The sequence below is a fragment of the Agelaius phoeniceus genome, chromosome 8, assembly GCF_051311805.1.
Source record: "Agelaius phoeniceus isolate bAgePho1 chromosome 8, bAgePho1.hap1, whole genome shotgun sequence".
In the NCBI taxonomy this organism is placed as follows: domain Eukaryota; kingdom Metazoa; phylum Chordata; class Aves; order Passeriformes; family Icteridae; genus Agelaius; species Agelaius phoeniceus.
In genome coordinates, this window is record NC_135272.1 from 29,023,114 (window position 1) to 29,043,717 (window position 20,604).

General features: G+C 38.4%; 1 protein-coding gene across 10 annotated transcripts in view; it reads left to right on the forward strand.

Annotated features, from left to right (window-relative positions):
• The window catches only part of MAST2 (microtubule associated serine/threonine kinase 2), a 187,115-nt gene that overhangs the window by 122,930 nt on the left and 43,581 nt on the right, over positions 1 to 20,604 (forward strand). For 7 of the 10 annotated variants that reach the window (XM_054637889.2, XM_054637892.2, XM_077182470.1 and 4 more), the window contains 4 exons: positions 5,195 to 5,270; positions 7,690 to 7,710; positions 10,228 to 10,306; positions 15,091 to 15,245. In XM_054637889.2, coding sequence (XP_054493864.2) covers positions 5,195 to 5,270; positions 7,690 to 7,710; positions 10,228 to 10,306; positions 15,091 to 15,245 — 331 coding nt within the window. The remainder of the gene's footprint in view (positions 1 to 5,194; positions 5,271 to 7,689; positions 7,711 to 10,227; positions 10,307 to 15,090; positions 15,246 to 20,604) is intronic. The other 3 variants (XM_077182469.1, XM_054637893.2, XM_077182468.1) reach the window with 2 other exon arrangements.

Here is a 20,604-nt window from a genome sequence, read left to right on the forward strand (position 1 = left end):
TGAGAAAAAAATGCTTGGGTGATTGCAACAAGATATTGACATGATCATTGGTCAGAAAACAAATGCAGCAATGTTCATAATAGAAACATGTGTATTGTATTTTCTTTTGATTTGCTTTCTCCTCTATTTAAAAATTTAAGTTTTTTCTGGTGGTTTTAATGCTGTTTCAGGCTTTACAAGCTTATAATTTATTAGAAGTATGTGAGTGTCTTCTGAAAGCAAGAGTAACTACTCAGTGGTGTGCCACCTTACTTTAGCAGTAATTTTCAAATATTTCCTTTTTTTCCCCTGATGTTGCATATGGGATTTAAAATTATTAATTGAAAGGGCATCCTTTGTTACCTGCAAGAATAGCCAGTAGTGCAAAGGAAGATAAATTTATTTAATTTGGGTTCTCTACCAGTACTATATTTAGGAGTCTTCCCTGGGAAAAAAAAAATAAAATTATTCAAGAGACAAAAGTAGATGAAATTTAGAGTAGAGTCACAAATATTTTCTTAAGAAATATCATATATGAGGAGTGAATTTGAGAACAGGCTGTGATATTTGTTTAGTATTTGAACAGAATCTGTCAGTCTGTTTGTTCAGGCACACGCAGTGATGAGTTACTAAGAAATGCTGGTGCCTCTCCCCAGCCTCTTTTGTCTTGAACTTTTCTCTTGTCTTCTTAATGCCCATTCTGAGCCTCTGCTACAAATCAAAGGAACAACAAGCATGCAGAGAAACCAGAGAGGCTTTCTAAAATGTTTCTGTTCAGACACCATACTAAAATAAATTCCTAAAATACTAAAATAAACACACTAAAATACAATACACTAAATACACTAAAATAAATAAATGGCAGTAATGTCAGGAGTTACTCTGCTGTACAAGATGTAGAAGTCAGTGGGTGAGATCTAGGAGAGCTGTCTTTCTGTCAGGCAAGCCTAGCTCCTCATGAGCACTGATCCAGGCAGAGGCACTCACTGTCTCCAACAGCATCCCAACAGGATGCCAGGCAACTTCGTGTCCTAGAAAATTTAGATGGAAAGTATTACTTACAGAGCTTTCAACATTTGAGAAAGAAGTACATCCAAACATTTTGAACCCTGCCATGAAATCACTTCTGAATCAAGAGCACTTCAGTGTGCTAGTTCAGTTTTCAGACTGTGTGAAACAGCCTTTTCCAGAATGAGCTGGTACTTTGGCATAAAGAGCTACAGCTCATGGGGAGCTCACTCTGCTGGTTTAGTCTCCCAGATTTGTAGTGGCCAGTTTTAGGAATGCAAGTTTGAAAATTTTGCCTTTATTCTAAATTCTTTTTGTTTTGAAATGAGAGGGGGAAGTAAGGAGGTACACATGTGTATTCCTTAATTTTTTTTTCTATTTCTTTGAATCCATTTTTTTAAATCTGAAAATAACAAAGAGGGTACACCATAAGGTTAATAACTAAATTGCCATCAGATTATAGTTTAAATCAAAAATTTTAAAATCAAAGGAGTTACATCGTAATTTAGTAGTAAAGAGATAGGTAATTACAGCTGGGAAATTGAAACTCAGGCTATTTTAAAATTTACTTTCCACAGCTGTAAGTTATCCAGGTTGCTCTCTGACTTCCAGTGGGGGCACCTGTCACTGCTGGGACCTTTGCCCTGCTCCCATCTGTAATGGCACACAGAGGGAGCTGTTTACAGGCTGCACTGTGAATTAAATGTTTCTGCTATTACACTGCAAGTTCAGTTTCACCTTCTGGCAGAAAAATGGCTATTGCTGAGGTGCCTATTTATTAATTTATTATTTTTAGAGGGTGCAGAGTATGTAACATCCTGCCCTGGTTATCAAAGCTGAGTTTCATCAGCACATCATGCCTGTGATCCTTGGCTGGTCTGAGAGCACCATGGCATTCATTGTTTATGAGACTGGTGGTACACAGGATGCTTTAAATATGGTCATAATTTTGAAATTTGTGTGTGCTGGAAGGCATCTAATTCTGTAGCATGCATATTATCTTTAGCTGCTTGCTTTAATATTCAGCAAATAATTTGAATATCCTGCACAGAAGACCACAGAAACTTAGCTTTTGTGTTTATTTATTAATTTTTATGGCTCTCAGAAGCAGGTTTTACAGCATGGTTCTGATGTGAATTTTGGGGCTCATGACCTATCTGAAGAATGTCATTCATGCTTGTAGGGAGAGCTGAGACTGTCATTGCCTGTAAGGTCTGGTTTCATATTTTGAAGGTAGTGGATTTACAAATGCTTTGGCTCCATCCTTCTTCCTGTGTCCGGAAGATGTGAAGGTTCCTGCCTGAATTATTGGCATTGGTGTTGCTGTGTTGATTTACCTAATGGGCAATCATTCTGTGTAACAGCCTCCCTTGAGACAGGTATTTCAGGTTCAGTAGTAGCCAACTCTAACCCTGGAGCAACAGGGGAATCTACCTTTGCTGCAGAATAAATGGGGTTTCGATCAGCCTTGGTGAACGAGGCCATTGCACTCAGGCTTCTCTTATTAAAATACCTCCATCTACAGCAGATGCAGCAGTGCTGGGAAATATTAGGGAAAGTAGAAATTCCCCTTCTCCCTGTTGTTGTTTTAAAAGCTTCACCCAGACTTGAATTGAGTAGAAAAACTAATTGCTTTTCATTTTAAAACTAGAAGCAAATCACAGGGGATCTAATTAAAATTCCAGTGTCTGAAAGGAAATATGCCATATACATCTGAAAAACTAGTTGCTTAAAAATTAGTAGTATCTCTGTACCACACAGTGCAGGCTCAGAAGAGTTTGAACTCCCACATACTTAATTTCAAAATTTAAAAACTGTCATTACCCAATTTGCTCAGTTATTCCGAAATTCCATTTTGATCATAGCCCAGAAAGTTCAAAGATTGATGAAGATATAAAAAGGCAATGACAGTTCATTGCTGTTTATAACAACATTGGGCAATGAGGTTTTTGATCAAAACTATCATCTTGACACAGTAGTGCTCATTGCCAGTATAGTTTGAAAAATGAGAAGGCAAAGACCAAGGTTTCCAGCAAAGCTGGCAGCCTTCCTTGCTTGGTTAAATCATCTGCATCACCATGGAAAGGCCTCACTCCTGCAGCATCCTAAAATGCTCCCTCAGCTTTCTGCTACCAAGTGATTGGTGACCCTGGCCCTATGTGCTGCTGCCAGGGCATGAATTGTCATGCATGACTCAGTTCTTCACTTGGACTTCCTCAATCCCCTCGGAAGCTTGCAGTGCCTCCTAGACTGGGACTGTCAGACCTTTCCATCTTCTTGTGGTCCAAAAGCAGCAAAATGGTTCTGGTTTTCCACTGTGACCATAAGAATTAAAATGAGTACAAGCTTAATAAATGAAATACCAGAAGTTATTTAGCTATGAGTTTCTGATCACTCTCTCCCCTCTGCACTTGGGATGTACTGGGAATGGGTTAAACAGTATCCAGTTTTGGATGAAGACTTGAATTGTTTTGTATCAACTGTGAACTCATTGTTAGTCTTAACTAATAATATGAAAGAAAACAAAGGCAAAGGAAAACAAACCTGTTGCTCAAACTCTTTGTTTTTAATTTAGTTTGCTCTTGATGAAGCAGATTGTGGAGCGGTCTGGAATTCACTTACCTCTTCAGTTCTCTCATCACCCCATGACACATGTTCCCTCAGCCTGGGGCTGGTTTAATCTCAACCAGCTGCTATTCTTCCCCTTGCAGACTTGCAGACCAGATGGAGTTTGCTGGCCTGTGCTGCACTGTGGCCATCCTCATACCCCAGGAGGTGCCAGCCTGGTCCCCTCTCCTCCTCCTCCTCCCTCCCTGCCCTGGCACACGTGCCAGGTGTGCACACCTGGCCCACACAAGTTGTGCAGAGATGCTGCTGCAGACTTTAGTGCCCCTTTTGTGAGGCTGAAGTGGGAGGGAACATTGCCTTCAGCTGAGCACTGTGCTTATATTCTGCTCCTGCTCAGTGGAACAGCAAAGGTGTGTGGATAACTTGGATTGAAATTAATGTGACTTAATTACAAGCTTAATTGTAAGCTTCAGTAGGTTGCTGGATGGGACTGTAACCTCAGGATCACTGCTGCCCTGTGGGGCAAGCTGGGCAACTTGAGCTTCTGAAACAGACAGGTCCTTTGCAGATGGCTCATACTTTGCAGGTGGCTTTTAAAATAAAACCATTTTATATGGGATCTAAATTTAAAACCATTTCTGATGTACCTTGCAGTGTATTGCTTTTCCAGAATCTATTTTGTTTTCCTGGTCTTATTTTAGTGCTATATTGTTGTGTTTGCACAAAGAAATTGCTGTTGACACTTTTACTATGGATAGTTTCTCTTCTGTTCCTGCATTAATGATGGGACAGAGCAAACCACTTCATGCCCAATAGAATGCACACTCACTGATGTGAAGCTTCTAAATTCATCCATATCTTTGAAATATTTTTGTAGTTAGTTTGTAAATGATCCTGGCTTTCAGAAGGGCTTTCTGCGTGATGGTTGCTTTTTTACTTTGAAATAAAATACATTGCAATAAACACTCACCGTGATTACACACCATATGACAAAGCCCAGAGAAAAAAAGACCACACCAAAAATTAACTGTTTTTTCTTCTTGTCTGTATAGTTTCACTGGTACTTTCATTTTCATGGTAAAGTACTATTTCAGAAAAGTGGTAGTTAGTGTGACTGCTGATATGTTTTAGCCCAATCATCTTACATATAGATAGTCCTTTTATTATGTGCAGTTTTCATGGTATATCCCTTTTTTTTTCTCAGTGAATTTTGCATTCAACTTTAGCATACGTTGGGAAGAAATGCTTTGTTACTGTTTATTTTTCCTGAAACTGTCATGTGTCGCTTCTAACTCAGGTTTTTCATTGACAAGTATTAGGAAAAACTTGTAGACAGAAATTACTGCAAAATAATAAAAGACTCTCTTGTCTATGGGTGGTACATTACTTACCTGAAAGTGGGAAATGAAACATACCCTTTAAATTATTTTAAAAGGAGGAAAAATACTGGCACATGTGTGTCAGAACATTTCTTTAGCAAGCTAGTGCTCAAAACTCAAAGACTCAAAGCTCCATATTTCCAGTTATTTGTGACGTCAATGTGCTGTTCAAAGTCTTTCAGAATACTGAAAACTTACTCCATTTGTTTCAAATGTGAACAAAGTGGTTTTGAACTGTTAATTTTTGCTTTCTTAAACAGGTAGCAGCCCCTTGGACAGTCCCAGAAACTTCTCTCCAAATGCACCTGCTCATTTTTCCTTTGTTCCTGCCCGAAGGTAAGGCAAGATCTGTTCTCTTTGGACTGGCAAGCAAATAGTCTATGCATTTTATTTACTAATGGCCTATGGGTTAGAACATTTTTGATTGTGTTTTACTTTCTTTGATGTCTCCAATTTTGTTTTATTTTACTCCTTATGGCTTACATCTTGGCAGCACTGGAATGTATTAGGGGCTTTTCAGACCTAGAAAAATATAAAGTAAATGAAGCAGTTAATGCTGCCTGAGGAAGAGGCAATGTTCTCCCAGAAGAATGACATGTAGGGCATGTGATATGACACATTATTTAGTCAAAGTGACATTAAAGCCAGTCATTACTAGGGTAATTGTAACTTAGTTGTAGTCCTAGATGTTGCTCTCACTGAGGTGTATTGAAAATGTACTGATCTTCTTTGCTGTGTCTGCACAAAGGTATAAAAATACCTTAAATTAGGTGTGCACAACCCTGTGTCTTCATTCCCTGCCTTCTCACTGGTAGTGACTCCTGACTTCTGTCTGCTGTCTTGGGCATTGATGTCAAGAGAACATTACTGCTCAATGAGGAAAATAGCTGATTATTGAAATTGTGAGTCTAAGAGAACCTCTACAAGAGCAGCACTGAGAGACCCCAGAGTGGAGCTGTCATCTGTCCTGCAGCAGTGCTGGACAGGTGCTGGTCATGCCGTGTGTCAAACTGCTGGGAGAAATCTGATCCCACACTGGTGGATTTAGTGTAAGGAACAGGAATGAGAGAACAGAGGCAGCTGGGAAAAGCAGAAAAATGGTGATTTGAATGTTGAGTCCCAGCAGGTAGGCAGAAATGGATAATGATACAGAAAGTTAAATTTTGTGAGAAAGAAGGAATAGGGAAATTAGAGAGCTCCCAAGCAGTGCTTGTGCATAGGAACTGGGTTATTAGATTAAAGTGTGAGGAAGGTATTTTGGATTTATTAAACTCTGCCTTAGCTGAAAAAAACCCACTTTGTATTAAAAGGATCTGAGAATAGGAAATATGTGATCATCCTGAGAGGAAGTAAGTTTTCTGAGAAAGACAGATTTAACTTGAGGACTAGTTAGAAAAAATGATAAGTCTCAACACTTCAGAAAAGACTAAAGGGTTAGGATTTGATGGAATAAGGTACACTCTTTATCTGAATGGTAGGAGAATCCTGGAACATTTCTCCATTGAGGTGATTTGCTAGAAGACCTGGTGTCCTTGAGTTCTGTTTGAAGCAGACTTTGGTCTTCTAGTCTTATGTAAGAAAATGCTTTTTAATAGCACATGAAATGTAAGAGACTGGATATGTATTTTCCTGTTGCCTCAGAGAGAAAATTAGTGCTTTACCTGCAGCTTAAACAATTCAAATGCACAAATTCACATTTAAAAATTTAAATGTGAAATTTAAAGCCTGATTTGGGTGTATTCAATAAGCTCTGTTGAAATCAACTGAACTTTTACCTGTTTTCAGAGTATCTGAAGTATCTCACAGGAGTTCTGGATCCTGGAAAACAGTAGAAAAGTTGCAGCAGAAACAGCAGTTATTGTCAAAACTTGATGTAATTTTTTGACATCATGTTTCAACTTGATCCTTCAATATGGCTTTCTAAAACTCTGAAGAGTGCTCTTTCACACTTTTCCACTTTTTAAATCTAATTTTTAAAGAAATAGATGAATAAAGGTTAAGCCTGTCCTTTTGAGTACAGAGGTTCATTTTATAGTATTCATGTTCCTCTCTATACTTTTCCTGCCAGGGAAAAGAACACTTAAGCACTGCTTGTTTTAGAAACCTGTTTCTATTTTCTGCTTGCATTACAGCTGAATAGCTATGCCAGCAGTAACAACAGATACATGCTGGATTACCCCATACTGGCATCAGAATAACTTCTATATGATGGAATTAAGGAATTACAAGTATGGTGCCAGAGAAATGGATATTTCACAGTACCCTTTTCATTGGCATTGCCTGGGGTTTAAGAGATCAGGCCCTTGCCTGATTTCCTGCCTTTGCCATCACAGGAATTACCTGTTGTTGGTTTTCTGCCTTTTTTAGTGGTGTAATTTCTTCATTTATTATCCTGTTTGGACATAATTTGTGATTTCCATTCTTTCTTTATAGTTCTTTCTTGAGATGGAATAGGAAACTTGTTTGGAAAGCTTGTGTTATTGTAAAGCCACTACAATTTCCTGCAAGGTTGTCCTTAGTCTGACTTGTGATTAACCATAAATCCCTTGTTAGATACTCTTTCAATGATTGTGTCATAGCCACAACACCATGGGCAGGAATCCTTCTGTTGGAATAAAGAAATGTATGTTGATGCCTATTTCTCCTGATGTTGGAGGAATACCAGTAACAGAAGATGAAGGGGTTTTTTTTAGACATCACATGCATCATTTACTGCTCCCTCTCTCATAATTATTGTACAATTTTTTCCACACAGCCATGGACACAGAGCAGACAGGTAACGTGTATCCCATTGCTGCTGTTTGTGTGTGTGTGTGAACTGTGCTTCTGTGCAGCTGAGCACGTGTCCCTAACAAGTTCATGCTGTAACAACCCCATTTAGGCATTCAGCTTCTAGTCTTTGCAGTAGAAATGGAAAATCTTGACATTTTGGCTTGAAACAATAAACAGGTAGCGCTCTGGTGAAGATGTTTGTTTTTCTAACTCCTTGTTTGAAATTGTTCTGCTTCTTCATGAAATAGCATTTAGCTGCCATAAAAACACCTCCATAATTAACTAATTAAAATATCATTTTAGAGGCAAAATTTGTTGTTTGCATGTCTTTGTTGGGCTAGCAAAGCATCTATAATAAATAAAAAAACCTAAAGGTATCATTCCAAGTGTCTTATCCTGAAGTAATATTGCATGTTGTCTCTCTAAAAGTATGTTTATTAACAAAACATTAAAGTACTTTGAAATGCTTTGCATAAATGTAGGAGGAATTTGCTTTAAAGGTCTTTTCCCTTCCTTGATTTGGAAGATTTTCACTCTTGTCCCACTTCTTTCTGCTAGAGTAGAGCTGATAGGTTTCTCCTGACTCTTAGCACATTGCTTGCCTGGATTGCATCAGCAGAAAACAGCCTAAGGATGAAGGGCTGTGCTGGAATTTTCTAATTGAGAAAGATCTTTTCTTTTAACTTGGTAAAAATGAAAATTCTAAAGTTATTTCAATACACCATTTAGGTATTTCAGTTTTAAAAAAAAATCACTCTTTTCTTTTGCAAGAAATGAGTAAATTGTGCAGCAAGAAACAGTGTTTTGCTCTGGGACTGAAGATCCAAAGTGAGGTTGAATCATTGACATAAATATTTCCCCAGAGCCCCTGTATGTTACAAGAAACTCAATGAAGATTATTGAAGTTAGGTGTTCAATCCCTTACTACAGCATGCTACAACTTTGTAATGTGGATAGTTGTTGTTTTTCAGGGTTAAGAAAGGAATTCCATTTCACTTGAAATTATTTTGAGATTGTTCTTTTACATTTAATTGTCTTGCCAGAGAAATCATCACCTGTGGCTAAATGGGGTTTAGCTGTAACGTAGGCATGCAATAAAAAACTGCATTACAGACTTATTATTTTTTTAATGCATGAAGCATGAGTCTTTTAAAAACTCTATTGACATAATATTCTTTCAGTGATGTGGAACAGTGAGTTTATTTCCCTCTCATTCTAAAATAGATGACAAAGAGAGGTGTGTATCAGTGCCTGAAAATAAAAGGAACTAGAGCTGGAAAAACTGTAAACAGGGGTTTTTATCTTGGTGGGCACTGAACATTTATCTGGAGATGAGGCTTCATGGGTATGGATAGTGGGATGAGAAATATTACTGAGAAGATAACAGCTGAGATTTTTATAATGACTATTTCAGACCTGTACCAAATATCTTATTTTATAATGCACTTGCATAAATGCACTGTATCTGTGTGTACCAAAATGTCCCATGTCTCTCCAAAGTGAGTTAGAACTGTTCTAATTCAGCTTCATGTTATGACCGGTTACTGATAATCTGCTGCAAGAGAAAACCCAAGCAAACGGAACCTGACGTGAGGAGGAGACTTTCAGCATCAATCTCACTGTGCAACAGGACATGGTTGTCCATTTTAAGGACACAAAATGTGGGAAAATAGATCAGAGCTAGAAGTGCTGTGAGACTGAGCTGAATGTAGTTCAGTTTCCATCCTCACTGAGACTGGGTTTGTGGGAAGAAGAGCATTTCAGGGAGGGCAGCACTGATTCTTCTCAAAGCTCTTGTGTAGTTCCTCGGTTCCTCAGTTTTGACATTGGCAAAACAAGACCTTTCTGCAGTGTCTCCACAATGTTTTGGATGTTTTCCCTGAGGAACATGTTTATTTGGCTACAATAGGGAAGTAACTGCTGATGTTATAGTGACTGGAGGAGAAGGGACCCTAGGTGAGATTTCTGTGATTTACTCGTGTATTTGGAGTGAGCCCCTTGGCTCTGTTCCTGTTTACTGGGTTTAATTTTCCAGCTGTGCCAGGCACTGTGCTGGGCAGGATGCCCTCTGAGTAGCTAAACAAATTAATCTGCTTTCAGTTGATTCTTGAGCTAATGTAATTTTTTTTGTCCTCAATCTGAATCTTCATTTGGAAGACAATGAGCTGCATAAGTATGATAAGCATGAGTGTCTTTTTCAAAGAAGTTTGCAAGGAGCTGTTTGTATTTGTCTGTTTTAGGAACTCCAAGTTTTGTACAAGTACAAAGCATCTACTTAATGCAGGATTCTGGTGCCCCTTTGCTTTAGCTTTTCCGAGGTCACCTAGTTTTGCTTTTAAAACTTACTCTAATTGCTTTTCCACAAGTGTGATTGTAAATAGGATACCTGATTTATCTGAATAACTCAAGGCATTAATAAAAGTGTGAGGTTAGGAGATACAGAGGAGAAGCTTGCTTGTTTCTCTCCAGAATTAGCCACCCTGTGTTCCTGACTGTGATTTCCCTCCCGTGTTTTCCCCAGAACGGACGGACGCCGCTGGTCCTTGGCCTCCCTTCCTTCATCTGGATATGGCACAAACACTCCCAGTTCAACAGTTTCAGTAAGTGACACAGACTTTTCCAAGCAGTTCAGTTTGTACAAACACACCCTAACAAATCAGCTTCTGAGTCTCTACTAAAATACTGGATCTTTCTTCATTGTTTTGCTAACATTATTTAATATACTAATTATTTTAAAAATTATTTTAATTATTGGTTCTGCTGCTTTTTTCCTCCATTTCCCAGCTCCTATCATCTTGCACTTTGCCTTCAGCATTGGTGAAATCCCAGTGCAGCACTTGGCTCAAGGGATCGTTTGAGAGGCACAAAGTCTCCAAAGTGGCAGGACTCAGAGATAGTGCACAAATACCTTCCAGCTCTCAGCTTTTTATAACTGGGGAATGAAATTCCTGTCTGCTTTCAAGTACTTAGTCTGAAAACCTCTTCTACTAGGCTAGCAGAAAGAAAAATTGATAAGCCTCATCTGTTATTCAGCTCCAGTAATTTGAACCTCCTAATGAAGCTTTCCAGTTCTTACACCCATCATTAGAAAGTCTGGCTGCAGTTTGCTTGAGTTCTGTCAGCTACACCTACAAGCTGGCAGCACCACGTTAAGCCTTGTAACTCTGACATGCCTCCTAAAATGAATCTTACTCTTTATTTAAGTCAGCTCAGCATTGTGGTTATCCACATTAGAACGTGGCAAAGACAAACATAGGAACATTAGAACTATAAAGTACAAACTTAATGTAACATGCTTTTGTATGTGTCTTATGGTGTCTTCAACTGTGTGGTAACAAATCACTGCCTCTTTCCATAATACTGATCATTTGATTTTGTATTAATTATTTAGAGTATGCTCCTAATAATTGTAACACCTTTCTTAATTAGGGCTCATTACTACACGTTATACAAATCTTACACTGTATCATTGTTTTCCTTGTGAACTGTTCTAAGTTCATCCATAAACTTTCTACTGCCTCTCAAACACAAATTTATAAGGTTTTTTGGGGGTGAGTGTTAAATTCAATCTATATAGAAAAAGAAGAAATTGGGGTCAAAAGTTTCCTTTTAGCTCCTTTTCGTATGAATAGATATGATTAAAATTTGATTCTGCAATGTTAATCTTATCTCTATAACTTCATTTGTTCAGACACATTCTTGCAAACTCCAGTTCACACAATTTCTACTATTTGTTACCTTTTGAACTTCAAGACAGTTGTTTTCTTGTTGAGTTTGGGATGCTTTTTGTCTCCTTGGAAGACAGGTGACCTGATTTCAATGTGCATACAGATATGTGGGCAGGAGCATACAAAAATGTACATGAAAAAGATGTCCCTGGTTTCACTGCCACACATTATTATATATTCAAGCACTTAAGTGCAGTTGTTAAGAAGGGGCTCTGCTTTGGCCTTTATAGTCTTAGGTTAAATCTTTATGGGCATAATCCATGTCTAAGTCCTCTTCAAGCTATGGGAGCATGGAGCAAGTACAGTTACTTTCCATATGGATGGCATCCAAAAATAGCTTGGTCATTGGTAGTCACTGTGACAACTTCCAATTTGCTTGTGATGACACTTTTGGAGGCCAAACTGTAGTTTTTAAAGAGTTTGTAGTTTGACCAGACTTAAAGTGGATGCCTGTGGAGAGAGAAAAAGTAACGACACCAAAAATCTGTTGGAAGCATCAGTTCTTGCTTTGAAATTGGGACATCAAGGCCACTTTTAGAAAGTTCTCAGCTTTCTGGCATGAGAAAGCTGAGAACTTTCTAAAGTTCTATATTTGTTTCTGTACTCAGTCATCATATTTATCTCTTTTCATGTTCTCAGAAATAGACCATTTTGATTAATGTTTTCCCATTAAAAAACCCCAAAAATTAACAAATCTGAGATAGACATGTCACATAGAAAGCATCAGTTCAAATAGTAATTTTTCAAAGTGCAAGTAACAGGGAAGTGTAATGAGAAGCATAAAGTGATAGTTGTAGTTAGACCTGAATTCAGCTTCATTCAAGAAATTGGTTGAAACATGTAATTCCAAGGCTTTTATTTTTTTTCCCTAAGTGACTAAGTTCCTCATCTCTAGACCTTTTGCTGGTTCAGTAGTAGAAAGACTTTGAAATGGGCTGTTTAGTAAGCAGTGATGCAATTGTTGGAGCTATTAAACCTGGTATTACATTTCTAAGCCAATCCTATTATCTCGGTATTTCACAGATTAGAATTAATTTGAATTGATCTGAATAACACCTCTAAAGTTGATAAGCAGTGTTATTCCTGCATAGACTTGGAAACTGAAGTAAGAGTCACTGAAGGGGCTTGTCAAAAGGACACAATGAATTAGTGCTGCAGATAGGAACTTAACAGAAGTTTGGGTTTCCATTTCATACGATCAGTCCTCAATATTGTTTCTCTCTCAAGCAAGAAAAGGAAGCCAGTAGACCTTTGCTCTGGTGGATGTGCCAGTGGAAAGTGAAATACCAAGAAGGGCCCAGTCCATTCTATGTCCTGCTGTTTGAGTTTTTGTATGAGAGCAAGAGCTGACCCCCATCTCTGTGATCAGAGATCACCTGCTGTACCAACCTACTGAACAGCCCAAGGCATTTACCTAGTCCTAGGGCAGGGAGGACTTGTAGATTCTGCTTTATTTTTTACTTCCAAATGAGGGATGACACTTCAATCAAAACCAAACCACATTTACCCTTTTCTTACAAATCATGAAGACCAGATGTATCATCAGACCAACTCTGAAGAAGCTGGAGAAGACCTTTCTAGTTAGGTGAACATAAAATAATCAGTTAGATGGGCAAGTACACAATTATTTTTAAACAGTTAATCTGCTCTTCATTTTCTAGTTGCAGTTAGTTTACAATCAACAGTAATATAGATTGATTTTTTTTTTTTTACTGGAGAATAGTTGGCTAATTCTGCATCCGTAATTAAGACACCAGGGGGATATTTGTATTAGTCTGCTGCAAATATTGAGTAGTGTGATGTGATTACCTGAAAATCAATACTTCAGAAGTGTTTCACTTTGCTTTCATGCTTTTTCACAGAAAGGTCATATGCCTTAATACTGCTAGAGAAGGCCTTGGCAGAGAAAGTCCATGGTCTTTATCTTCAGGGCCTTCATTAATTATTCTCTGAAATCCTAAACTTTGTGATCTGATTGTTTTTAGGGAGAGGAAGTGGAGGGAGGATTTTGCTGTGCTGGCCATGGGTTGACTAGCACTACTTCCCCAGTGATTTTGCTGTTGGGAAACATAAAGTTTTTAATAATTTTTCTAGATTATAAGTTTTGATTTTTTTTTCTTTCTAATTCAAGTAACTATGTGCTAACCTGGTTTGTTTTGAATCAGACATGTATTTGCAATACCAGAACTTGGGTATCTGTTAAACCAGGTTTTTAAATGTCTTTAGTACTTCTTTTTCTGTAAAATGCCTCTGTGCAGTGCAGTGGGAGTGGATCTGGAGCCAATTAAATTTTTGTCTAAAATAGGATCTTTAGGTTGATATGTTCTTATATTACCAGATTTTCTGTTTCTTACAATACTTGGAATAGCTACACCATTTGAACATTCTATGTGACTTGTTCATCTCAGATTTGCTGGCTGATTGGGTTTTTCCCCTCAGAAAATGTCAATCCAAATGATCTAGCCATATGGCAAGAGACAGATATGCTTTCTTTCCCATGCTAGGTGAGTTAAATCTTTGGTCACATGTGTTATATCATGTATAACTCCCTCCTACCAGTACTTCTGGTACTAGGATCTACTTCTTCCAGTCTAAGTGAGGGTTGTTGTAGCAAAAGGAAAAGTTTTTCTGTTGGAACAGTGTACATAATTAATTTCATCAGATAATAAGGAGCTGTGGAACTTAGGTCAGGGTGATGTTTTTAATAAGGCCCACTGGTGTTGTTCAGTGCTACTCTGATTATTCAGCACCTTTTTTTTTCATTTTCCCTCTTGTTTTTAAAGAGAATTTTTAATTTGTCCTTACGTAATTTATTTTCTTCTCTAAAATGGAAAGGGGCATTGAAGAATCACACACACACAAAATACATTTCTTAGTCGACCTTCAGCTTTTTCCCCTGGAATGTCTAACTTTGATGTTATTAGTATTTTCCACAAATATTTCCACAAATATTTCTTTTACTCTCAGGTTTTATGAGGTTCACAAATTAAAACAGTTTCATGTCTATTATTGTCACAGAACATGAGTCATATAAATGCATCAACTTATTTACAGAAGAATAAAATGTTTAGCTCACTGATGAGAAACTTTGTTAGTTTTAAAAGTCAGATACTTTATTTAGTATTGGTTCCCTGGTTAGAGGAGAAGCCTGATGGAGAAATAAAATCCTGATCATTTACAATAGCAATTTGCAGTGAGAGCCAATAACCAAAAAAATCTGAGGTCTACACAGCTCCATAGCATTTTGCATGCCATGAAGCTCCTGAGCTAAGAGAATATGAGGGAAAAGGAAAGAAAGTTGCTCACCACTCCAGGAACCTCCTTGTCCTTTCCTGAGTAGTGCTGGTGCTCACGTGCCTCCCTTTCTGTCTCCTGATAGTAAATTATCTGCATGATCAGATGTGCTGGTTCCAGAATCAGATGCAATGGTTCCCTAGCCCTCTCCCAAAGTTTTCCTGATCTCACAAGCTCTGTCATTGAATGTAAGGGTTGGCTTAGCCTGACAAGAGCAATAGAAAGAGGCACCTGGTCTGATAAATAGCTTTCTTTTCCGCTGGAGTGCGCAGTCTGGCAGAGTCCGTTCCTCTTCCATTCATTAGCTGACCCCTATGCATGCGTTTAGTGCATTTCTTTTCTGTATTTTTTTCTGTACTCAGTCATCATGCTCATCTCAGGAGAAGCTGCACCAGCTGCCCTTTCAGCCCACGGCAGATGAACTTCATTTCCTGACAAAGCATTTCAGTACTGAGAGCATCACTGATGAGGAAGGGCGCCATTCTCCAGCCTTGAGGCCTCGCTCTCGCAGTCTCAGGTGAGCTTTGGATTGCTTGTTGAATTTTTAAGATGTTGGACACATTTATTGCATTTCTATATGTGCTTTCAGATCTAAGAACAGTTACTAGTTACTTGTAGTTGCTTTGTTGCATATGTTTGAAACTTTTAATCAGCATTTAACTCACCTCATCTGATCACAAAGGATTTTTTTCTCACATTGCTGAGCTTTTGGATTGCAAAGTGGTTGGTATGCTCTGCTTTTGTATTTTCACAATAACTCTATGATCAGCAAGTGTCTCAAACTAAATGTATAGGGTGTAGATTTCCTTTAGTGAAGTTTCTTCTCAGAATTTTGCTGCAATATCATAAGGATGTGGTTATAACCACTTTTAATATCTTTTCTGGCAGCGCTTCAGAGTAGATAAAGTCAAAACCTTAAATGGAGTTGCACCCCAGCATGATTTTGTAATAGTGCTGAAAATGTTTCTGCTACATTAATAGTTGAATAATTTTACTTTTGGTTCAGAGAATTGGTTGTTTAAAGATAACAGTCCAGGTTATTTCCTTGTAGTTGATTTCTCCATACATAAACCAGAAGCAACTAGAATTTCATCTTTCACAGAATTACAGAATGGCTGAGGTTGGAAAGAATCTCTGGAGGTCATCCTGTGCAAAACCCTATTCAAGCAGGCTGCCCAGGGTCATGTCCATATAGCTTTTGAGTATCTCCAAGAACAGAGATTCCACAAACTCTCTGGGCAATTTTTCTGCAGATCTTTAACAGTTATGTGGAATCAATCCACAAACACTTTGTATCATGGCAAAAGCCTCAAGTTTTGCTATTCCTTTAGTGCTGGACCAAGTGAATGAAAGTCTAGACACACCTTGTGAAAGAAAAGGGTTTTTACAAGCAGGATGGAAGGAGGTGAAGTCTTCATTCATCTCAGGATGCTGGAGGTGGATATCACCTTTAAATTAATGGACAATATTCAACAACTCTGCCAGCTGTAATTGCTGAGTCAGTGTGCCCAGCTCAGGACTTGGGTGGGAATTTGTAAAAGTAGGAAGTGAAACAGGCCAGGATAGTAACAAAACCCACAGTGAATATCATATCATGGCAGAGCTGACCTTTCAGGATTATTTGTAATTATTTGTATGTTCTAAACTTCAGTGCAGGCTGCATGGTAATTGCATATGGCCCTGCTAAGTGTAGTTACACAGTAATTTACAGGAGCAGGTGAGTGCTGTGGGTAGTGGCACACTTAGCCAGAGACCTCCTCAGTGCCATGTAGTAAAGACTAATTGTAAATTCTGTACTAAGTCCCTTTGAACCATAGTCCTGCCACTGATAACCTGCCACTGATAACCTGCTGAGCAGTGTAACTGTAGTGGCACCAATTCTCTAGGGGTGAGGCAGCTCCTGCAGACACACTTGCTAAAGTAATGGTTGTCCTCTGACACAGGTGTCATCCTGTTGTAGAAGACACTTCTGCTAATGCAAGAATGATAAACATGACCACGTAAAGAGCCCGATTTTATTTTCTTCCTTGTTAATATGGGTTATCAGGTTGCAGAGAATTTTGCCTCTGTGAGCCAGTTTGAAGCAGACTGATCATGGAGTAGGTTTATAATTTGTGGTGGGATGAGATCAATTCAGTGTGTCATATAACTGATTAATCTTCTTCTCCTGAATACCTTTTCTGGCTCTCTCATGGTTTTTAGTATGAAAATGTCCAGCCTTATTGGTATTCCAAAGCTTAGAATGAAGTAATTTAATTTTTTCAACTCACTGTGCCTCATTTGGTTTTCATTTTGCTTATTGCCAGTACTGTGATGCTGTGTGACTCTAAAGCACCCTTGCCACTACCAGGCATTCATGCTGGCCCTTGCACCTCCAAGGAAAATGGATAGGTCACTCCAATCAACTGCAGCAATGTTTGCAGGAGCAAAAACCCTCTCACAGAGGGGAGCCTGTGCTTGTAAACAAATACTGAAATACATGAAGACCAGACATTGTTCACTGCACAAAGCTTGCTTATTTATTTGCCCATACTTTAGAGTTACCTCACTTGGTGAGAAGATATTTTCACTTACTTAAAAAATAAAAGCTGAGAACAGCTTTTGTTTTTCAACATTGAATTCAATTAAGTAGTAATTTCCTAAAAATGTATTTCTTCACTCAGTGGTCTTGTTTGATCAGCTTTAATGAAAAGCAGATGAACAAAATACATCAGACATTTCCTTTAATTGGCAGCCATGCCTTTATAATTTAAAAGATGGTGTCATAGTTAATGTGTATTCATTTTCCGTCCTATATGACTGCAGCCTTACATCTGTTTTTGAGAGAGGAACTAGCATTTTGAGATGTCACTGCCAAATGCTGAGATTGGTTTTTTGTCTCTGTAATCCAAGATATTTTTTTTTAGAAGTGTCAGATGATCCTTTTATGCTCGTAGGTATAGAATATTGCCTAGATGTAACTTTTGGAAAAATACACATACTTTTTTGGCTAGAAATGTACCATTTTCTAGCTGCAAATGTTCTATTCATACAGAGCACTCTTAATGATCAAACTGGATGATAAAACTAACAAAGTGTGCAGTCATGGAGGGTGCACTGACAGGTTGGTAGCACCTCTGCTTTGCTTGAGGTGTTCTGCCAGTGTGCCTTGAGGATACTCATCTTTTATTTAATCATGCCTTATTTGAAATGCCCAGAATTTCTGCCCTGAAGAAATGGCACTGGCTCTTTCCCAGCTGCTTTCCTGTGCAGGGGGAAGGAGGGAACAAGAGACCAGCACTGAAATGCAGGGGTGTGACATCCTTATAAAGCTGCTTGCAAAATCCAGGAGCCTGTTCTCTCATCTGTCTCAAAAAGGTCCAGTACTCATGTGCTCAGTCAAAGAACATATTTCCATGTGAGCCACCTGTTTTGGTTCTTGTTGTGTGTCTTCAGTAGAAGAAAAGTCTTCTTTATTACCTGCAGAAGTAGCTCCTAAATATCATCTCTCAACTGTTCTCTCTCTCTCTCTTTTTTTTTTTTTTTTAAATAATGCAACCTTCAAATTCTTTCAAGTTATTGACCAACAGGGAGATCCCCAGGCTACATTTGTTATGTTCAGATCAATCCTGGGCATCACCTGAACAAGATTTTTTTTCTCCCTGGAGTAAAATGCATGAAAAGTTGTGAATACTTGCACGAAACTTGGCATCATTACTCTTTTTAAGTTAAAGAGATGCTGCCTTCCATCTTTTCCCAGTTCTCTTCACTTGTCATCTTTAGCAGTTGCTCACATGTGGGAATGTGTGGAGAATGTCAGAGATAAAAGTAGAGTTAACTAATAAAGACTTTTTCAGGAGCTGCCTTTGTGCAGTCACTCAGCCCACCAATCTGCCCATTTTTCTTGATCTCTTTTAGTATTTCAGGATAATGTTGTCTAGGTAAAAAGGGCAGAAGATTGTTGCAGTGAATTTTTATATAGTTGAAGTAGATGAGATCATCCTTCTTCATCTCTTTGCTGGGTAGTGCTTTTTAAATGCAATCCTCCAGCCTGACTTTTAGCATGCTGGATCCTGCTGTTGAGAATATACAGACAAAACAACTGGAAAATACCAAAAAAGACTCCTGATGATAAAATGCCCAAGAAGCAATAGGTGTTGTGAAAACCAGTGGCCCACACAGTCGATTTTTATCTTTCATCCTGCAGGCTGTGGGGCTCTCTCATCTCAGTGCACTTCAGAGGCAGCTTTAACCACTTGAGTAATCGTGGTGTGTTCATCCCTTCACGCTGCTCCCAGGCAGGGCCATCCACCACAAGCTGTGGAGCAGGGATTCACATCCCCATGGATTTGGGGAAGGATAATAGTTTTATATTCTACAGCAAAAGGCATCTGTTCCTTCTGAAAACACATTCTAACTGTATTACAGATAATGTTGGTCTCTTTTTTTCCTCTCTCAAGACTGTGTCCTGTGAACTTGACTTGAAAAGGTTTTTCAAAGTGGTCGGTTTTATATTTATTAACTTTTGGGTTCACTCACCTTCTTTTTCATGGTTTTCTGATATGAAGTAAACTGGGTATCCTTTATTTATTCTTTGCTCTGCTCATTACTCCAGCTTTGTGTTTTCATTCTGATGCAGTCTCAGTCTTTGCTGGCACGCATAAAACCCCTGAAATATTGGAAAGCAGAAGTTGCAGCCCCTGCTGTTGGGGAAGTTTTCTGACTTCTAGTATTAATGTAACTTTCATTACCTCAAAGATTTAAATATTTATTTCTTGGGAGAAGAGGAAGTCTCACCTTCAGCAGAAGGCTTATCTTAGTGCCTACTTTATCCAACTTTAGCTCTCTAGTTTTCAAATTCTTTATTTTGTGTGTCTGGAAATGACAGAAAATTAAAGCCTATAGTTTTAAGTTTCCTATGAGAACTGACTTTGGTCATATCCTGTAAATACAACCTAATTAAACCTTTATAGACAGTGTGAAAGCAGAGGGAAATGCAGTGCTTTCAGCTTTTTTGCTTTTTCCTAATAAGCACAGTTATCATAGTGAAGGAAAAATTACCTATTCATAAACATGTCAGTTTTATTTAGTCACCCTTAAACTAGATTTTGTGAGATTTAAGTTATTGCGTAAATGTTGCTCCTCGAAATAGCTCTCTATAAGCTATTTTCACTTTGAAGCATCAGATAAAGAGACATGAGTTTTGACAGGTTGAAGGCAACAGAAATCTTTGTGGGAGATAGATATCCCTGAAAATCCACCTCCACGTTGTCTCATAAAGTGGAGGAAGCGTGAAGGAGGGGAAAAGAGAGAGTAGTTTTTCATTCTGCTGTTAAGCTTAAGGGGACAGACATTATTCTTCTAATGCCTGCTCTGCTGAAATGAAAAACTCACTGACAATAATCACTTCTTTGACCTACCTACCTGCACCAAGAAAAGGGAAGGAGCTTGCCTTTTGTCTTAAAATGTTATGCACGTGCACAGCGTGTGTTCTCTGTTTTGCAGAAAATAATCTGTTCTTTTGTGAGGCTTGAAATTTTAGACTGGTTTGGTTCTGCCTGTGAAATTTTTGGTGTTGGGTAGATGTGTGAAGCTTCTGCATTTGAAAAGATGTCATGCCAGTAAAATGTCTTAGACTCCTTTTATCTTATTTCTAAATTTCCTTGTGTTCTCCCTTGGTGGCATTCAGTTATCTGCCCAGTCCTTGTTCCCTTTTCACCTGGTTGTGTCCTAGAGGTGCTGTAGAGAACCTGGCAGTACTTGGCAGGTAGCCTTTGGTTAGTTAGGTATCCAGCTAATTAGTTCCTTAGTTTCCCAACCTAAGAATCCACATTAGAAATGATGGTGCAGTATATTATGTTGCAGTCTTGCTATAGTCAGCTAGACATTTAATTCGA